General features: G+C 31.7%; 7 protein-coding genes across 7 annotated transcripts; 2 read left to right on the forward strand and 5 right to left on the reverse strand. All coding sequences in view use genetic code 12, as the record gives it.

Moving 5' to 3' along the window:
• Positions 1-983: 983 nt before the first annotated feature.
• DFJ63DRAFT_290219 (MFS transporter) lies at positions 984-2,693 on the reverse strand (the record flags this gene model as incomplete). Its single annotated transcript, XM_064905292.1, has 2 exons — positions 984-2,467; positions 2,522-2,693. 2 exons carry the CDS (start codon positions 2,691-2,693, stop codon positions 984-986), a joined length of 1,656 nt encoding a protein of 551 aa, XP_064759922.1.
• A 641-nt stretch (positions 2,694-3,334) lies between these two features.
• DFJ63DRAFT_337308 (uncharacterized protein) lies at positions 3,335-5,144 on the reverse strand (the record flags this gene model as incomplete). The annotated part of the gene is made up of 4 exons (XM_064908532.1): positions 3,335-3,447; positions 3,868-3,912; positions 4,030-4,155; positions 4,802-5,144. 4 exons carry the CDS (start codon positions 5,142-5,144, stop codon positions 3,335-3,337), a joined length of 627 nt encoding a protein of 208 aa, XP_064759923.1.
• A 267-nt stretch (positions 5,145-5,411) lies between these two features.
• PAN6 (pantoate--beta-alanine ligase) lies at positions 5,412-6,344 on the forward strand (the record flags this gene model as incomplete). Its single annotated transcript, XM_064906508.1, has 1 exon — positions 5,412-6,344. The coding sequence occupies one exon, from the start codon at positions 5,412-5,414 to the stop codon at positions 6,342-6,344; it is 933 nt and encodes a 310-aa protein (XP_064759924.1).
• Positions 6,345-10,062: 3,718 nt separating this feature from the next.
• On the forward strand, positions 10,063-10,761 carry DFJ63DRAFT_337311 (uncharacterized protein; the record flags this gene model as incomplete). The annotated part of the gene is made up of 1 exon (XM_064908533.1): positions 10,063-10,761. The coding sequence occupies one exon, from the start codon at positions 10,063-10,065 to the stop codon at positions 10,759-10,761; it is 699 nt and encodes a 232-aa protein (XP_064759925.1).
• Positions 10,762-10,790: 29 nt separating this feature from the next.
• On the reverse strand, positions 10,791-12,605 carry DFJ63DRAFT_299256 (FG-nucleoporin; the record flags this gene model as incomplete). Its single annotated transcript, XM_064905438.1, has 2 exons — positions 10,791-11,935; positions 12,068-12,605. The coding sequence occupies 2 exons, from the start codon at positions 12,603-12,605 to the stop codon at positions 10,815-10,817; spliced, it is 1,659 nt and encodes a 552-aa protein (XP_064759926.1). The 3' UTR covers positions 10,791-10,814.
• A 184-nt stretch (positions 12,606-12,789) lies between these two features.
• Positions 12,790-13,715, reverse strand: DFJ63DRAFT_235253 (uncharacterized protein). Its single transcript, XM_064904253.1, has one exon. The coding sequence runs from the start codon at positions 13,598-13,600 to the stop codon at positions 13,082-13,084; it is 519 nt and encodes a 172-aa protein (XP_064759927.1). The 5' UTR covers positions 13,601-13,715; the 3' UTR covers positions 12,790-13,081.
• Positions 13,716-13,830: 115 nt separating this feature from the next.
• On the reverse strand, positions 13,831-14,700 carry DFJ63DRAFT_315219 (Golgi transport complex subunit; the record flags this gene model as incomplete). The annotated part of the gene is made up of 1 exon (XM_064906509.1): positions 13,831-14,700. One exon carries the CDS (start codon positions 14,698-14,700, stop codon positions 13,831-13,833), a length of 870 nt encoding a protein of 289 aa, XP_064759928.1.
• Between the last annotated feature and the right edge of the window lie 4,597 nt (positions 14,701-19,297).

Genomic DNA, 19,297 nt, shown 5'->3' on the forward strand with positions numbered 1-19,297 from the left:
TTTGCTCCTCCCCACAAATCAAAATTAAAAGTCCGCTGAGAAAAATATCTAATTTAGGGAGAATACTACACATGCACGCTAATTAATTATTCTATTTAGTGTATTATTAGTGAGGATTTTTATCTTGACAGATATCGTGTAGGGGGGTAGGGGGAGAGGAGGGGCGAGCAAGTCAGTAAATCAATAAAATCATCTAACTAACGATACAATTAAATATCAATGAACAGAATTTTATACTCGGATATTCATAATTAAATATGATTAATCATAACCAAAACTATGATCACCTCCTCATCTTGCTCCTCCACCTCGTACCTTTTGAAATTCACAAGAGTTAACAACAAATAACAGTAAATCCTGATGTTCAATAAATTAAAGTTAAGATTTAAAGTGAAGGGTATAAGACATTTATTTCTGATCACAAAACCAAATTAGTTAAAATCCGTCCCTCACACTGTTTAGACAAAACTCGTATACCACTAATCAGTATAGTAATTGTAATGATGGAAATGTACTCATATCGCTCAGAATTAAATAGTTTTTGTTATACGAGTTTATTATATCCTTAGCAGTTCTTATACTTGCCATAAAATAAACTATTTAATAGTCTCTTCCTTTATATATTAGTATATTCTATTATGTATATTAAAATGACGCTACCAATATTATTATGTTTGAACTACATGTCCTCTTATCATTGGGTGTGTTTATGTATAGGTAGCTTTAATAATGGATAACTCAAAATAACTAAATTCAGTAGTTTTTATATTCAAAAAGCTTTGAAGAAGTTTGACCTTCAAAGATAGAAGAAAGATATGGCTACAATTTCAAAATACTTAAAGTTTTATTATTAATTATGTTTATATTATTAACTATGTATAGGACTATTATTTTAGAGGTTGCTGCAATAAACTAAAAATATAAAAAAATCATTAAACAATTATCCTCTATTCTATTAAAATTTAAATATCTATCCTTTATTTTTAATTAGCATATCTTGATCTTGCTCTTAATTGATGACCATTGTAGTAGAAATATACTGGAATCAGAATCATGGCCACAGCAATAAAACCTAAGACTGATGAACCCCAACCGACTGGGAATCTTTCAGAACCTAGATTGATAAATAATGGCCTACCAAATAATGGGAAACAACCAGCAATGACTGATCTGAATAATGCATTACTAGCAAATACCGATGCTAAGAATCTAAAGAATGAAAAAGCCAAGTAATTGAATAAAGTTTGGAAAATGATGAACATACCAATAGCGTAAATGGAACCACCAATAAGAGGACCAATCCAATGAATATTAGGGGATGAAGTCCAACCAAAGATGAAAATACCAACTGGCATACAAATAGCACCGAAAATAGCCATTGGTAAGAATTTTTCTGGAGCAAATTCTCCACCTTTCAATACAACTTTAGTGAATTTATGATACATATATGGAACATAAATTGCAGCACCTGTTGCGACACCAATCATAATACTAACATATGTGGCACCCATTTCAATTAAGGTAAAATGATGAATATCAACAAAGACAATTGGGAAAGCTTCAAACCAAATATACATAACAGAGTAAACCAAGGCAATATAAAGATTAGTAGCTAAAACCATTGGTTCAAGAAGAGTAATCTGAATTGGTCTCCATAATAAATCAATGGCTAATTCTCTTGGAGTTAGTTTTGAATTTTCAATATGACCTTCACTTGTAATATTTTGATTTCCAGTTAATTTTCTTAATCTTTCAGCTTTTCTATAAAGGATAGTTTTACCGTAAGTTTCAGGTAAAGTCCAACCTAATACTAAGAAACAGGTACCACTAATGATAGCCATGAACCAAAATGGCCATCTCCAAGATTCGTAACCATCATGGCCACCTCTGACAACTAAGACAGCACCAATCAATGGACCTAATGATGGACCCATGACACCACCAAAAGCCCAACTGGCAAGACCAATTGGAATATATGGGAAAGTTATGATATCACCGATGGTGGCACCACCAGTAGCTAAAGCTGGAGAAGCAAAGAAACCAGCAATGAATCTAAGAACACATAAACCGGTAATACTGGTACTCAAAGCAGTTGGAATTTGTAAGATGAAAAATATGAATAATGTGATGATATATACTGAAGTTCTACCAATAGCGGCATTTTCAGTCATTGGAGATAAAAACATTGGACCAAAACCATAACCAACGACGAACATAGTTAAAGGTAAGGTAGCGATAGTTTGATCAATATTGAATTTAGCCATGATTTCTTCCTCACCAGGAGTAGAAATAGAAGATCCCACATATATCGACACAGTTAAGAATGCAACTTCACCTAATAATAAGAGTTTACGATGAAATGGCCAATTATAAGGATTTTCAGGATCATCTTCACCATCCCAACTGACGATAATTTCATCATTACCTAAATCTTTTTCAGTATCTTCATTTGACGAAGAGCTTCCACCTTCATACGCGTTTTCTCCAAGATCAGCTTGATCCTTATGATGTTTTAATGAACCATCTTCACCTCCTTCTTCTTGTTTCAATTCTGTAATATCTTTGTATCCTGGTAAATATTTTTCAGGTACTTCGTAACCAGGGAATTCTTCCTTTTGAGTGAATAGTTTATGACCTGATACTCTATTGAGAATAACACCCCAAAATGAGTTATTTATAAATGTATGTATCATCTTTATTACACGTTATATATATGTAATGATAATGATAATAATGAAGATGAAATTGACTTCAACTACAAAGGTCTAAAAATACTAAATTCTACAAAACAAAGGTCAATTCCGATTATATTTATAGTTGATGAATCAAAGATGCTCCCTGACATAAAACTTAGTAATTCATCTATCAACCTATGTTTCTATTCCAACTTATACCGAACGGCATGGCGTTAGCATTATTACAAAATATTTTCTGTTGCAAAATTATTTAATTTAAGCCTTTTTCGGTAAACGATGACAAGATCCTGTATACAGATAGAAACTCGGTATTAATGGAGGCCCAGCCGTGAGCTATTTTTGTATGGTCGGTGATACTACTAATAAACAAAGCCAAAATAAGATTCTTTTAACCGAATTGCACTTTAGAGCCCTCGGGTTTGTGTATATACAGGACCGAGCACACCCAACCCATACATAATTAATACCGAGCTTTCCAATTTCTATCCCCCATAATAGTTATGATAGGGATTTTCTTTTACCCATTTTCAAAGCTATTCATTGTTTGAGCATAAATTTTTCCGTAGTTTATATGATCAGAAATTCTGGAATCCATGGAACATTGGGTGGAGGAGAGGAGGGGATGGTAACTTTCAAAGTTATTTTGGAAGATCCTTGTTGATTTCTAAACTACTACTATTGTTTTCAATATCTTTATCGTAGTCTTTTGATGATTCCTCTTTCGATAGTCGATTTCTAAGACATGTTATAACTTATATGGATGAAGTGGTAAAGATTTACAACGTCTAACAGATCTATTGATTTCCATCAGTTTGAGAGGTCTGATTATCTCCTTTGGTTTGGTAACCTCTTTAGGTTCTATTTTCTCATTCTTATCGACTACTTCTCCAGTCATGATTCTGGTTTCTTCTGATTGATTGAGCGTTCTAAACAATCTAAAATAACGCTACCAATATTATAATTTTTGAACTACTAGTATAATTATAACATTATAAATTAACTAATTTGAGGTATCATTTATTAAATATGGTTGATAAAAGGTATAAACTATGATGATTAATCGGGATTCTTTAATATTACCAAATACAAAGTAATGATATAAGTAATATTCAAAGAGTTTTTTTTAGCAATTATAAGCACTGTAATAGTTCTACTCTCTTATCATAATAACTTTTTATAAAGAAGATAGCAAAAGCATGGAAAAATAACATTAACACTGGCGTAGCAATGGTATCATGAACCCTTTTGTTTACATCTTCACAGTTGCAATCTGACTTTTTTGTGCCAGCAACTGGCTGAGATTTGAAATTTTTGTCAATACTGTTAATTGAACTCCTTATTCTGGGAAAAATATTAGTGATGGAAAGAATATCTATAGGAATTATAGTGGATGATGTCATATTTGTCGATGATGATGATGATGATGATGATGGTGATGGTGATGGTGATTCTGAATTTACTAAGTTCTCAGCCTTATGAATGCGGCTGTATGGTGGAGGTCTCATATATACATCATAATTAGAAAGAATATTGCCTTGCATCCTTATATGACTTTATGTATTAAAAATATTTCTATATTTTCCGAATTAGATGCTTTGATACTAGAATTTTTATCTATTAATTGATAATTTTATTCTTTCCCAGATTTTTTTAAGGGAAAAATCTCTAATTTCTAAAACCTCCAAAATATGATAACACTTGAATAATTAGTCAAAGCTGAAAATGATAGAGATTTTGTCTCTATTGCCTAATATTCACCTCCGTATACGCAAGCAGCTAATGCGATTAAACATATAGTTGTAATTAGGCTGAAGTAAACAAAAATTATATTTCCAGCTGGCACGAACTGAGTGGAGCAGTTTCCACGACCTATCTTCTCAATTTCTTCTCCGATCAAGAATGTTGTGTAATGATAACAGAATATGTTAGGTGGGATTAATATGACCAACAAGGCGATCCAAGTTCTAGCTCTATTCCTAACATAATTGTAATCGAATAGGGTTGATAATACCGCTGCTAAGTGACCTAAATAAATCACAACTGAAGCCCCCACTAATCATGGATCCATTGGCATATCATTTTGAGGGTTTCAAAGTTAATTTCACTCTTCTTATCATCTAACTTGTTTGATTTATTATCGATTTCTAAACCACTTAATTTCTTAGCGTTATCATTTGGACAATTATCTTGTTGCTCTAGTAGATCCTTGTTGAGATCTAAACCGCTACTATTATTTCCAATCTCTTTATCCATATCATTTGATGAATATTCTATTATATTAGACAAAATGCTAGTTCCATCTAAGACATGATGATGAAGCGGTAATGATTTAGAGCGTCTAGCAGCTCTAGTGACTGCCGTTGGTTTGAGAGATTTAATTATCTCCTTAGCTTTGGTAACCTCTTTAGATTCCATTTCCTCCTTCTTATCGGCTACTTCTCCAGTCATGATTATGGTTGCTTTTGATTGATTGAGTGTTCTAAACAATCTACTTGATATGTTTTTAGAATTTGGCTGCCATTTTTTTTTACAGCATTCGGTATAAGATCCTTTTTCCTTTATTATTTTTATATACAGGAAGTTCCGATCGTTTAAATTTCTTTTTGGTTTGATCATCCAAAAAAATTTTCAACCCCATACTTTTTTTTTGTTTAGCTAACTGCAAATTACAGTTAAACTTTGTCATTTTTATATCAATAGTTACCCGTACGAAGTATGACCATTGCAGAATCTGTGAAGATATTGCGTACTGTGCAACAGGTCAGACAATGGCGTCTACAACGTTTGTTAAATGGTAAAACTGTCGGTTTTATTCCAACTATGGGTGCCTTACATGATGGTCATTGCTCGTTGGTTTCACAATCTTTAAAGGATAATGATGAAACTGTGGTATCTATCTTTGTAAATCCTTCTCAGTTTGCTCCTCACGAGGATTTGGATTCATATCCAAGAACTATAGATAGTGATTTATCTATCTTAGCATCTAAATTCAGATCAAGTGTCAAACAAGTTGATGCTATATTCATTCCAAAAATTTCGGAAATGTATCCTTCCGGTATAAATTTAGAAATCAGCAAACAAAGAGGTGCTTTTGTATTTGTTAAAGGTAGTTCAGAACAATTAGAAGGGGTTACCAGACCTCAATTTTTCAGAGGAGTGGCAACTATTGTAACTAAACTCTTAAATGTTGTTCAACCAACTAATATTTATTTTGGTCAAAAGGATGCTCAACAATGTATAGTTATAAAGAACTTAGTCAAAGATTTACTAATCGATACTAATGTTCGTGTCATGCCAACTTTAAGAGAATCAAATGGGTTAGCTATGTCTTCAAGAAATCAATATTTATCACCTCAAATCAAACAAGAATCATCCATCATATATAATGCTTTAAAATCAGGTGAATCCTTATATTATTCTAAAAATGCTAAAGTTGAATCATCAGAAATACTAACTCAAATCAAAACTGTCTTAAATTTAAATCCAAACTTTAAAATCGAATATGTTTCAATCAATCATCCTGAAACTTTAGATGAAATAGATTATATTGAACCAGGTGTTGGTGCTTTAATATCATTGGCTGTATTGGCTCCAAAGGAAAACTCTGATGGTCATGCTAGATTGATTGATAATATCATATTACATTAATGTAAACCTAACAAAACGAAAACCGTATAAAATTACATCCTAATTAACGATCTCATTCCCATACTTAATATTTAATTTGCATTCTTCTATCAATACCATAATTAGATCGATAGATAGATATAAATACATACATAATACATACACATTTATACAGATGGTGTTTTTTAAAATGCCATTCTACGCTTTTTAAAATCGATTTTATTAGATGTAGAAGATTGAAATGATTTCTTCTTTAACTTTTTCTGTTCTTGTTGACCTTGATATGTCTTTAAATCTTGTTGTAAAGTCTGTTCGAATTGATCTTTATCAATATACTTGAAATCAAGTTGATTATCATTTTGAAGTCTCATTTTACTTCGATAATCCGCCACATAAAAGAACTTATATCCAAATTCTAATAACCATGTAGGTTCAACACATGTCACGAAATTCATATACTCTTTAGTTGTCAATACTAATTCATGATAAATGACATAAGGAGTACTTAAACTACTATTATTAATCAATGAACTAGTAGGATGAAGATACATCTTCATATAATTATGTCTTAAATTGATGAATTCAAGTTGTCCATTCACATTTACTTTAGTTAATTTCGCCAGCTGTTGATAAAATGATGAACATAAGCATTTCCGAATGATTGTATCATCATTACATCGTTTCATAATCAATTTATTCTTCTTCATGATAAGTTTTAATTGATTCTTAATATCTTTAGCTCGTAATAATGATTTTAATTGTAAGAAATTCTTATTACACCATTGATTCAATTTATAAAAGTTATTTCCTACTTTCCTAGCATTTACTTCCCATTGATTAAAGATATTCAATAACGTTAAATGATCAGATTCATTAATGATAAACTTCTCCCTTGCTAAATCACTCTCTTTCATTCTTTCCTTAGGTCGATAAAATACATTAGGAACAGATAACATCGAAACTATCGTCAAAATTTCCTCACTACATCCGAATGCAATAGATTGAACAATTAATTTCGCCAACGTTGGCTCGATAGGGAATTGATTCATTAATTTACCTAATTCAGTCAATTCTCCAAAATTATCAAGAGCATCAATCGACCATAAATCATATAATGAACAATTTAATAAATCCTTCGGAGGTGAATCTAAAAACGGGAAAACATTGATATCTTCCACATTCAATGATTTTAATAAAAGCATAATATTACTTAAATTCGTTCGTTGAATTTCAGGTATAGGTTGTAAATACATTTTATCTTCCAGAGTGGCATTTTCAGTGTATAATCGATAGGTTACCCCTGGACCTGTTCTACCTGCTCTACCACTTCTTTGATTAGCATTAGCCATTGAAATTGGCACTACTTGTAAAGTATCCATACCTAATTTTGGATTATATACTTTCATCTTCGTTAAACCTGTGTCAATCACATATTTGATTCTTTCCACTGTTAATGATGTTTCAGCAATATTGGTGGCAACTATAACCTTTCTCAGACTTGATTTATTAAAGATCTTCTTTTGTAAATCTTGGGGTAATGTAGAATATATAGGTAAGATTTCCATAGGAGGTGGATTATCTAACATTTCTAATTTCTCTCTAAGTAATTCACAAGTTATTTCAATATCTTCTTGACCTGTCATGAAAACTAATATATCTCCACTATCGATGGTTTGTTGTAAATGGATAGTTAATATTTGTTTCACAGCTGAATCAACATAATCTGAACAACTCAGTTTACTATACATGATTTCAACTGGGAAAGTTCGACCTGGAATGGTGAATTGAGGTGCATCTCCAAAATAATGAGTAAACTTATCGGCATTCATGGTAGCACTAGTAACGATCAATTTCAAGTCTCTTCTTCTTTGAACTAATTGTTTAAATAATCCCAATAAAATATCAGTACTTAAAGTTCTTTCATGAGCTTCATCCATGATGATACACGAATAGCTACTTAATAATGGATCAGTCAAAATCTCTCTCAATAGAATACCATCTGTCATATACTTTATGATAGTTTTATGATTATCTGTTTTATCTTCAAATCTAATTGAAAACCCGACTTCTTCACCTAATTTACAATTCATTTCTTGACTAACTCTTTGAGCAACCGACATAGCAGCCATACGACGAGGTTGAGTACATCCTATCATTCTTCGATCTTTATTTTCATCTATATTTGATCCATACCCTGCCTCATAAAGAAATTGGGTTAATTGAGTAGTTTTACCTGAACCTGTTTCACCAATGACTATTGTTACTTGGTTTTCATTTATAGTTCTTAATAACGCATCTTTAACTGAAAATGCTGGCAATGTTCGTCTTTGTATCTGAATGCTTTCGAATTCACTGACAGATGGTAAAGATTCCTCATTAGTCTTATTCTGTGTTTTAACAGGTGGTGCAGATTCATCATCATCATCCCCGGCACCCAAGACATTACTCACTGCATTTTGGACACCAGCTCTGTCTTGTGCTTGTTTGGCTCTTTCCTTTTTCGTTTTTCTATCCTTGACCACAAAACTCCCCTTCTTTGATGAAACCGATAATTCAGATGTTGAGTCTTTTATTGGATGAACTGTTGGTCCAATGTTCCCAACAGACATACCTGTACCAATCAGCAATTGTAAATATTCCTTTGAATTTTCCAAAAAAGGAGGTATAAAACTACTGGATGCTAACGGAATCCTACTTAAGTCATCTCCTCTATGATCATGATCAAAATCGATATAAGCACCAGTGACCGGATCAAAACCTCCCCCTGACTCATGCAGTTTCGTAAATGTTCGGTTGGATCGTCCTGCTGGTTTAGGATTGTACGAGTCTAGATCTTCATAATCTTCTTTAGTTGCTGTGTTCAATTCTTCAGACATATACCATTCTCTATCATTTTCAATATTGAAATCAAACTTCTCATCTTCTTCTTTTAATACGTTGAAATCATAATCGTCATCTCGTTCAGAATCTGCTTCTGAGCTATTTTTCAAATTGCTGAATAAATTGGTGTTTCTTTTCTCTTGAGCATTGACTGGTTTATTTAATGATATTGAATTGGGATCAACTTCTTCCTTTAAACGACGTGCGTCCTCTTGTTTTATTTTCTTGAATTTAAACTTAGGAGTAGTTTCAATCTTCGCTACGTTATCAATTTCCAACTCATCATCAAAGTAATCAAGCTTTACTCTGGGCTTTGGATTGGCTTTGTTCACATTTAGTCGTTTAAATGTGGATTTATGTGAATTCTGGTCCTCTTCAGCTAACTCATCATCAATTGAAAGCAACAAATTAGCATTTCTATTCAGCTTTTTCTTAAATGTTGGTTTACTAACAGTTACTGCATTTGACACTGTGGAATCTCCAAGGATACCTATATTATCTCGTATGAGGCCATAAATTTCATTTATATGTTGTTGATCATGTAATCCTAGTACCTTAACATATGCCGTAAAGGCATCAGATGCATTGTTTCGATTGTAAAATGATTGTAGACTCCTTGTTAAGTTGACATTGACAGGTTTATTGAGATACTGGGAAAGCTTATCTGTTATTCTTGACTCTATATCATCTTTATCTGACATATCACGGACTATACCACAAAGTACTTCTTATCTGATTTGAAGAAACTGTTTATATTTTTAGGCATTGCACAAATAGTCCGCAAAAAAAAATACATCAAAAAAATCAGGAATATCTTTCCAACTAACATCATATATTGCAAACTAGAAACAAAGACTTGATGAAGGTAGGTTCATTGGTATGGGGGTTAGCGAGATATTTAGAGAATCATATCTTTGCAGAAATTTCACTATCACCGGCTCCAAGTAATAGCAAAGAAGTACAGCATTTATTAGAAAATTTCCGAAGATTAGGCAATCTTGAGTTCTTTAAAGTGGCTAGAAACAGATCAGGTTTATCAACATATGGGTCCAAGATATGGCTCATTTACAATCCCCTGGAGAATTCCACCCTCTTGAAGCCACGATTGATATCACATAACAACCAATTACCTTCAAGCTTTCCACATGTTGATCGGCTACGAGAAAAGCAAAGTGAGATATCGAAACGATTGTCAGGATTAATAGCTTTACCAAGATATTCTTATATCGAAGAAGATAGAGAATATCTCCATGGAGATACAGAAATTCCGTTTAATCATCGATTGACTCGAGAAGGGTTGAAATATGACCACAGATATTCAATATTAGCATCAAGAGCTACACATCAATTCTTAGAATTGGAAATCGAAGCCGAAGAACAAATAGACCCAAATGATCTTCGAAAGAATTTAAGACACAATTTTCAGAAATTCCATAAATTTGATTCGGTGAGTATAACTACGAGTCCAGAAACCTTAGGTCAATGGATGAGAGATAAAGACTATAGACCAATTGCAAATAAGGTACCGATAACTAAATTTAAAGGATTCTACGATTAATGACTATTATTTAAATGTACGATATGACTATTATGTATTATTATTATTATTATCTATCTAGAAATATTATCTACTGTATTTGTATCTTTCTCTAATACCTCGTTCAAGTAATTCAATCCAATTTGTTGTTTTAACAACACTTCGGAAAGTTTCTTAACGATTTCATCGGTATTCTTTTGATCTGCCCCACTTTGATCATGAATTTCTTCGGAACTTATACCATTTAAGGCATTAAGAGAAGAATCAAATTGAAAGTTTAAATCTTCAGCTCTCTCTTTAAGAATGGCTAATCTTGCAAACACATCATTTAATTTTCCAATTGGACTGTTAGGATCACTTAATTTGGATGATAATACTTCAAATTGTTTTGAAATTTCTTCTTCTTCCGGTAATAATGGGTATCCTTTCAATTTTAAAATAGCTAACACAGTAGCTAATCTAAGTAATCTTCTAGATAACTTAGTATGTCTCGCCTTAGCTCTTAAGATTCTAGTTGTATTTTCAAGATCATGTTTTGATGATAATGCATTTTGTTTTTCGTTGATATTATTCAACAATATTCTTGATTTAGCAACATGATCTAATTGAACTTCAATTCTTTGTGCAACATCAGTAAATGATGTTATTTTAATAGGATAGGAGTTTGCACTTGGTCTCTTGCTCATAGCAGCATCCCAATCTTCTGGAGTTTCGTTGGATGGTCTTTGTTGATTCAATAAGATCTGTATTTCTTGATCACTGAATTTATTATAAAAATGAGTTTTAAGTACACATTTGGCTGAATTTGGATCCCATTGTTCTTTTATCTTCTCTAATTGATCATTGATGGCTGGTGTATATGTATTAGTGTTCGTATTTGACGTGATGGTATTTCCGTTTATATTGGTGCTGTTTAAAGTGGTTGCTGTGGTATTGAACAGTGGTTTTTGAGATTGATTACTAGTCCAACCAAAAGATGGTTGTGCATTATTTGTGGTGTTGTTACCAAATAAACCTGTGGATTGCTGTTGTTGTTGTTGTTGTTGTTGTTGTTGAGGTTGTTGTTGCTGTTGTTGAGGATTTTGGCCGAAGAGATTAGATGACGTAGAAGCAATATTACCACCAAATAAACCACCTGAAGTTCCTGTAGTAGCTGTATTTGATGATCCAAAGAGACCAGTTCCAGTATTTTGTGCTTTATTACCAAACAATCCTCCACTGGCAGTGTTTGTACCACTAAATAATCCTCCGGTGTTTGATTGAGGGGCAGTATTATTAATAGTATTGGTGTTAGCTGATGATCCAAAAAAACCACCCGCATTAGTACCAGTAGTGGTACCCGTTGAACCAAACAAACCAGTCGACGATGCTGCTTTATTACCAAAAAGACCTCCTTGAGTACCTACTGGTTTATCGGTTGGACCAAGATTGTTTGCAGTTTGTGCAGAACCGAATAATCCTGTTCCAGTTGAGGCTGGTTTTCCAAATAACCCACCACTGGTATTTCCTGAAGCTTGACCAAATAAACCATTGCTTGCTGTATTATTATTATTTGCTGCTCCAAATCCTGTATTTTGAGCATTACCTGTGGCATTGGAACCAAATAAACCAGTTCCAGTTGTATTATTATTATTTGCAGCTGTGTTTGTATTTCCAAACAATCCATTACTTGTATTGGTATTTGATTGACCAAATAATCCTCCTGATGTACCTGTATTAGGATTTGGTGCTCCGAATAAAGGAGTTTGACCAGTAGCACCAGTAGAACCAAAACCAGTTCCTGCAGGTTTGGATCCAAAAAGACCAGAGTTTGCGTTGGCTGATCCAAACGTACCCTGTCCAGTATTACCTCCTGTTGAAAACATTTTATATGATTAACAGAGTCTATGAATTGATCGATGAATCAAACCTTTCTACTTTATGATTCAGCTTGAATCTGCTCGAGTTTTTTCTTCTTGTTTACAGTACTGAAAAAAAAATAAAAAATAGAAATGGTTGCACTGTATACAGGAAAATGATATCAAAATGCTTTATAGTACTACAAAGTTTGAATTCAACTTTTTGAAGTTATATATGTATATATAAATAATATTTAATCTATGTGAATATACTAATCATGTGTAGTGCAAATTAAAGGAATAGAACATAAAATGCTCTTGAACCAGTATGGTTTTTTATGAAATGAAATGCAAGAAAATAAGGACAATCTATCAGATTTGAGAGTCCTTACGAAAGTGTTTTACAACGCAATTGTGATTGCAATTGGGAGATTGTTCTATGATACTCTCGTCTTCGTTATTGTGTGTTTGTGGGGGAGTTCGTGAAATTTTTAATGATAATCTTAAGCTGATTCTTTAACTTCTCTAGCTTTTAAAAATTCAGCAGTCTTTTGTTTATCTTTTGAAGTACCTTGATAAACTGGGGAAGGATTTAAATGAATTTGTTTTTCAACTCCTGGGATTTTCTTTTCCAATTTCATATGTTCAAATATACATTTACCTAACACACCTTCTGATGGTCTACAATGACCAGTTCTATGATTTTCTTGTTCTAAACATTCATAATGTAATTTAAATTCATCAAAACAATATTTATTGATATCTTTTAAAACTGAAATAGCACATCTGGTAACTCTTCTACCTTCTTTCAAACAGTCTAAGGTACCTCCATTATTTTCATCTTTACATAACATAAAGTCATCATTATATGGTTTACATTGAGCACCTATGAAATATGATGCTGCTAATAAAGGAGCTGAGGTAGCACCAACTTCTTCAACTTCAGGTATACTGGTTGGTAATTGATTATTATCGACATTTTCCCACTGATGTCTGGAAGTAAAAAGTCCACCCAAAACCATTGTATGTTATTGTTTATATGGTTTAATGATTTAGAGCTTAACGTATTCAGATATCTCTAATTATAATAAATAAATATCTGAAAAAAAAAATAAGTGCGAATTGTCGTCGTTTGGTTGGTGCTGAAATTTACTTAGGATGTCTACTTACAACTGTGTAAATTAGAGCCTGTTGCTCACGTGAATCTATCATCATTTATATTATAGGGTATTTATACATTTACATCTATCTATTACCTTCTTTTTAGTAAAGCAATTAGTTCTGATTCATGACCGATTACTTTGTAGACATTCAATAGTTCTAATATTAAATTACTGTTGTTTTTCTCGCCACGATTGTTAAGTTGTAATTTTACAATCTGTTCTAAATAACTTTTAAATTCAAACTTTATGGATGAGATTTTATGATGTAAGTAGTTATGTATGAATAAGCTGGAAGTATCACTGTTTCCATTACCATTTAAGTTTGATTTCTTTTGATTTAGTTTATTATTGTCGGACTTCTCTGAATCAAGATCGGAATTTTTAGCCACATTAGTATGAGAACTTACGAATTGATATAGATGAGCTATTGATAAATACATTCCTGTTAGACTCTTCACTTTGCTTATAACAACGTCCACATCCTTACTTACTTCATTAGAATCTAACATTAGAGCATTTTCAAAATTTGTAACTTGATCATTTAACACAATATTCAATTTAGCTAATGTCTTCACATGAATTAATTGTTGTCGCCTGTTTAATGCATTATCCAACATCTCTTGTGATTCTTCAAATCTTTTATAATGATTGACTAAATCTAACTTGAAACTCTTTAAATCACCTGAAACAAGATTGATCAAATCTAATCCACCATTGATTGATTTCCCCAATCTAATGAAGTCATTATAGTCGTTATTCACCAAATCTAGCAAATTTTGATTCAAGTCTTTGGATAACTTTGTCAACTCCTTGATTAAGAGATCTATGGATGTAAATCTATGATTCTTATATAAAAACTCGTCGATTTCAGCTTGATTAAAGCTTTTGAAATCAGTTCTGTTTATAGATATTGGGTATGGGAAATCATCATTTCCGTTTAATATATCAAGATCGGACATGATTGATGATAATGTGGTATGAATATGCTGGTGTAGATGACTTGTTAGTAGTAGTTATTTGATATATACACCTGTTCGTTAAATTCACTCGTACTTTTTAATTAGAAAAATGAAAATAAACACATAAGATCGTGATAAAACCTCCATGCCGCAGTATATTTAACATTGATCCTTACTGAAATTATCTTAATGAGCTTCAAATTGGTACCTTTAAAATCCCTGTCAGATTGCCCATAGTTGGATTTTTCTTAGTTTTAGTCTGTACTCATCCAATTCACATTGTCATATTGTCTACCTTGATCTATAGAGTCCAACAATCAAATGAGAAAAGAAAAAAATTGTGTCAAAATAAAATCCTTTTAACATTTTAGTTCATAAGCCATATGTCAATCGTAAATGAAGTTCAAAAGCACTTTATCTATAAAATGACTATTTTGTATATGAAATTTCATTCATAATGATTGCAAGAATATTATTTAGTAATGATTATTGTTTCAATTTTATTTTCCGTTCTGAAAAGGACCGTTAAGTTGACATGACATGCACTAAAACAATACAATCCAAAAAAAATTTGTAATTATGTTCACTAGTTGGTTACCCTTATAAGTCAAAAAAAAAGACGGATTCCTATTTTCAATCAAATTCTGGTTATATAATTTGAAACAGCTATATCAACTTCTTTGAGGTTAAGAGTCGTAGCTATCATTTGAGTTCATGTAAAGTTACAGCTATCGAAACTACAGATAGATACTTTGGAATTGATAAAATAATTTAGCAAGCATTAAGTTGCTAAATCAAAAGGTTATTATTTATGGATTTTATTTTTACATTTCTCCTTAAGTCGTTTACATTTGCCATCTAGTTATAAAATATCTGTCTATAGCTTATGCGTCCGTGAAGGCAGACGCCTCTTTCAGATTATTTGTAAATAAAAAGCTGTACCATGTATAATTCCCCCTGTAATATTTTTTAATATTTTATGATAATAATATTCTACATTTACTTAGGAACAGTGCGTTATTTCTAAATTGAGCCAGGAACATAACAAATTTAATTGAATTTGGGGGGAGATGTTACAGAATAGAGGCATGGCTCTCAGTGCGTGCGAAAACGGTTTAAATAATTATCAGGGGGCGCGATGACACAAAACTATAAACTAATAAAAAATAAATAAAGAAAATCTGATTCAAAAACAATTTCCTGGAAACAAAGGTGGATAGTGCATACGCATTGGTTTGTTCAAAATTTTCACCGGAATGTTTGATTTTCAGGTTAAGTTATTTTCCTTCTTTCAGTTTTCTTTTTGATTTCCCCTTTTATAATTTCTTTTTATTGTCAGAATTATGTTTTTTTTAACTCTGATTTCAAGATGAAAATGATGTTTGGCATCTCCTCATCGATATTTATATAATCGATTTATAATACATATAGCTTATACGGAAGAACTGTAAACCTGAAGATTGTAACTGAAATTAAATGAAGTAAAATTCTCACTATATTTGAAAGCCTCTCTGCAATATGAATTAGGATTTTCATTATTTCACTTCATATTCATATTTACCTCATTTTTTTATTTATCGTCATTTTGCAATATGGGATAACAGCCTGTATGGATTGCAAACAAAAAAAAAACTAAATTAAAATAGACTATATCTGACCTAAAATGAACAATTATCATTCAGATTAATTTCTTCCTCTAATAAACTTGTCTTATCACACGGCATTTGAAAAATGTGTTCCTTGATTTCGATAATAACGGCAGTAACTATGACCCAGTTAATACGATTTCACATAATTAATGTTTTGTATCTAATGTAATAATCTGCCTCAGTTTTTTGCAATCGCCAAAAACCATTATCGTAATCATTGTAAAACAATAACCAACGTAATCCTATTCTTTTCCGAAAAAAGGTTTCAAGTAAAGATTCGCCGGAAAAGGGCTCACCTATGTGGAAGTTGACCCAAAGAGGTGAAGACTTGAGTTAATGTCCTATAGTATTGCAATCAGTAGAACTAGTACCAAATGGTGAACTCATAAAAAATAAACATACTTTAGATTATCTGACAGAAGTCAAGTATTATCTACATCTATGACATCAGAATTAGGGTTTATCAGTAATATATTTAAGGGAGTGTTACATAAGTTTGAGGAATTTGCAATATAGTTGCATATTTTTACATAGAGGACAGTTTCAACCGAATAGTACTCCGTTATTTGAGCTCGTTCCCCTTTCTAATTTGCTGCAATCGCAATCCTCAATGATGTTAACGAAGTTATAATATAATATTGTACAATGATATCTTATTTTTAATATAATTTGGTGCACAAACTTAAAACTCTTTTTGAATTTCGGTTTCGGATTAACTATATCCTTTAACTAATAAGTCTATTAAACAATCTATCAATCTTCAGCAATGATGATAACTATTATCATCTAAATATTTTGTGGAGAACACCTCAAATTTTATCTTGTGATAATAATTGATAGTATTTTTAGTAGATTTAATTTAGATAGCTATAGAATTCAACCGAGAATCGTTTCTTTTTTAAACACAGTCTAATAAGAAATTTCAGGATACCTAAGGTAAGAGGTGTATATACATACACAAATTGATAGACTAACTAGATGTATAGAATAAACGATAATGCTAAATTTCGGATAATTGTAACAATCAAATCAATATTGTACTTGCATACACCGATTCGCTATATCCGCCTTATGCTTATACTAAGGCAAAATATTCCAAACCACGATGTCAATAACTACAATCTTGCATAAGTACAGCATAGTAATGTGGTGGTGAAGTAAAGAAGGTACTACAATAGTCAACTAAACTAAATAATATATCTAAGAGGATAGTACAAAATTAAAATTAAAATAAAAAAATAATGGAAGAAAGGGAAACGATTTTAAAAAAAAGAAAAATCTAATGACGACATAGTATATAGCAAGTCAAATAACCCCCCAAAGTACCAACATAATTTGCCTTATCATAATACCGTCTTTCAAGGATGCAGGAACTTTTTCAAAAACAAAAGTTGTGTGTGTAAGTTTAAGCGCGGACTATTATCACAGCGTAAAAAATAAAATTTAAGGCAAATCGATTGACCTCCTTACCGTAACAAACAATATCTATTTTGAATAGAATATGTCAAATTGGTAGAGAATGGATTTGATTTGTGTCTTGCTCTTCTTGATATTCTCATGTGGGAAAGACCTGCTTTTCCGTATCAAAGATAATGAGATTGCCTTGTTTATACGTTACATTGTTAAATTCTTGTGGCTGCTTTTTTTTTGTCTTTTTTCGTTTGGTTTGCGCTTTTTAGAGTGGAGAATTCTTTGAGTTTTTGACGCTAACTTCAGAATGGAGAGAAAATGAAATGCCGGACTTCACTATCCCCTTCTATAGACTTTATGCTTTACACTTATTAGATGAATCTAACATGATCTAAGAGAATGTTGAACCTAAGATTATAGTTTTGTTTGTTTTCTTTACTAATTTTGAAAAGCAACAGCAAGTATAAATAAAATATAAATAAAAATATCAATAGTAGTTTAGTTTAGGTTCAACCCCATTAATAATATCCTTATGGCGAAGGTTTTTTGTTTTTGTTTAAAAGTAAAAAATAAAAGATTATTTTGAACGGAGTGTGATTGAGAGAGAAAAAATAAAAAGGTGTATCTGATTTGTACCTGCCGGTACTCGTTTTGTCCTCGGAATCGTCCTCCAAATTGCAATTTAATTTTTTTTTAACTTCTTTGTTTTAATTCAGCTGTTTTTTTTTTTTATTTATGAATGTGTGAGTTACACACAAAATAAACCTTAGTCCTATTATTAAGAACAATAGCACTGATTGATAGTAGTCTATTCATCTCGGTGTCTAATGATTTGAGTAACGATGGATTAGGCAATACTATAAACTTCGAAGAAGTCGTACAATTAAAATAATATTGTCTCAATAGGAACAGAATAGTCGTCAATAAAAGAGTAAGCCTATCAACCAAGATCATAACAATATATAATTAGTTAACAATAAACGCTAGATGGCATCTTGTTGTATTGGTAATAATGGAAAGTAAGCGTAAATGTAAACAAATCAAACCTATTAATCAATATTAATTATGAGTGAGTGAGTGAGTTCGTTATCTGAACAACTGAAATTAGTCAGTGAATTAATCACTTATGATTTTTTATCCTGCTCTACTATTACCAAGTGTCATGTACGTCTAAAACAAGTAGATAAAACTGTTACGTTATATAAAAATACTTTAATTAGATACGTTCTGGCATCCATTTGGTTTAGTAATGAATATCAAATGTCTAGATCCTTTTAGCACAGGTTTTTCTTCAACCGGTTATATGGCTTTAAAAAAATATCTGGGTTTTTTTTTTTTAGTTGCAAGTGACAAAAAGAGCTATATTGCCAAATCAGGAACACAAATTTCAAGAGTACGTAATTGATATTATTTTCGACGCGCGTACAAACACACAAAAAAAAATTAAAATTTGAGAGTGTAAACTTTAATTGAAAATAGGAACAAAGTTGACGTGCATAAAAAATAATTTGTTGGTGCGGGTACTTTATTTTTACAAA

The sequence above is a fragment of the Scheffersomyces coipomensis genome, assembly GCF_036884675.1.
Source record: "Scheffersomyces coipomensis strain NRRL Y-17651 chromosome Unknown DFJ63scaffold_7, whole genome shotgun sequence".
Taxonomy (NCBI): domain Eukaryota; kingdom Fungi; phylum Ascomycota; class Pichiomycetes; order Serinales; family Debaryomycetaceae; genus Scheffersomyces; species Scheffersomyces coipomensis.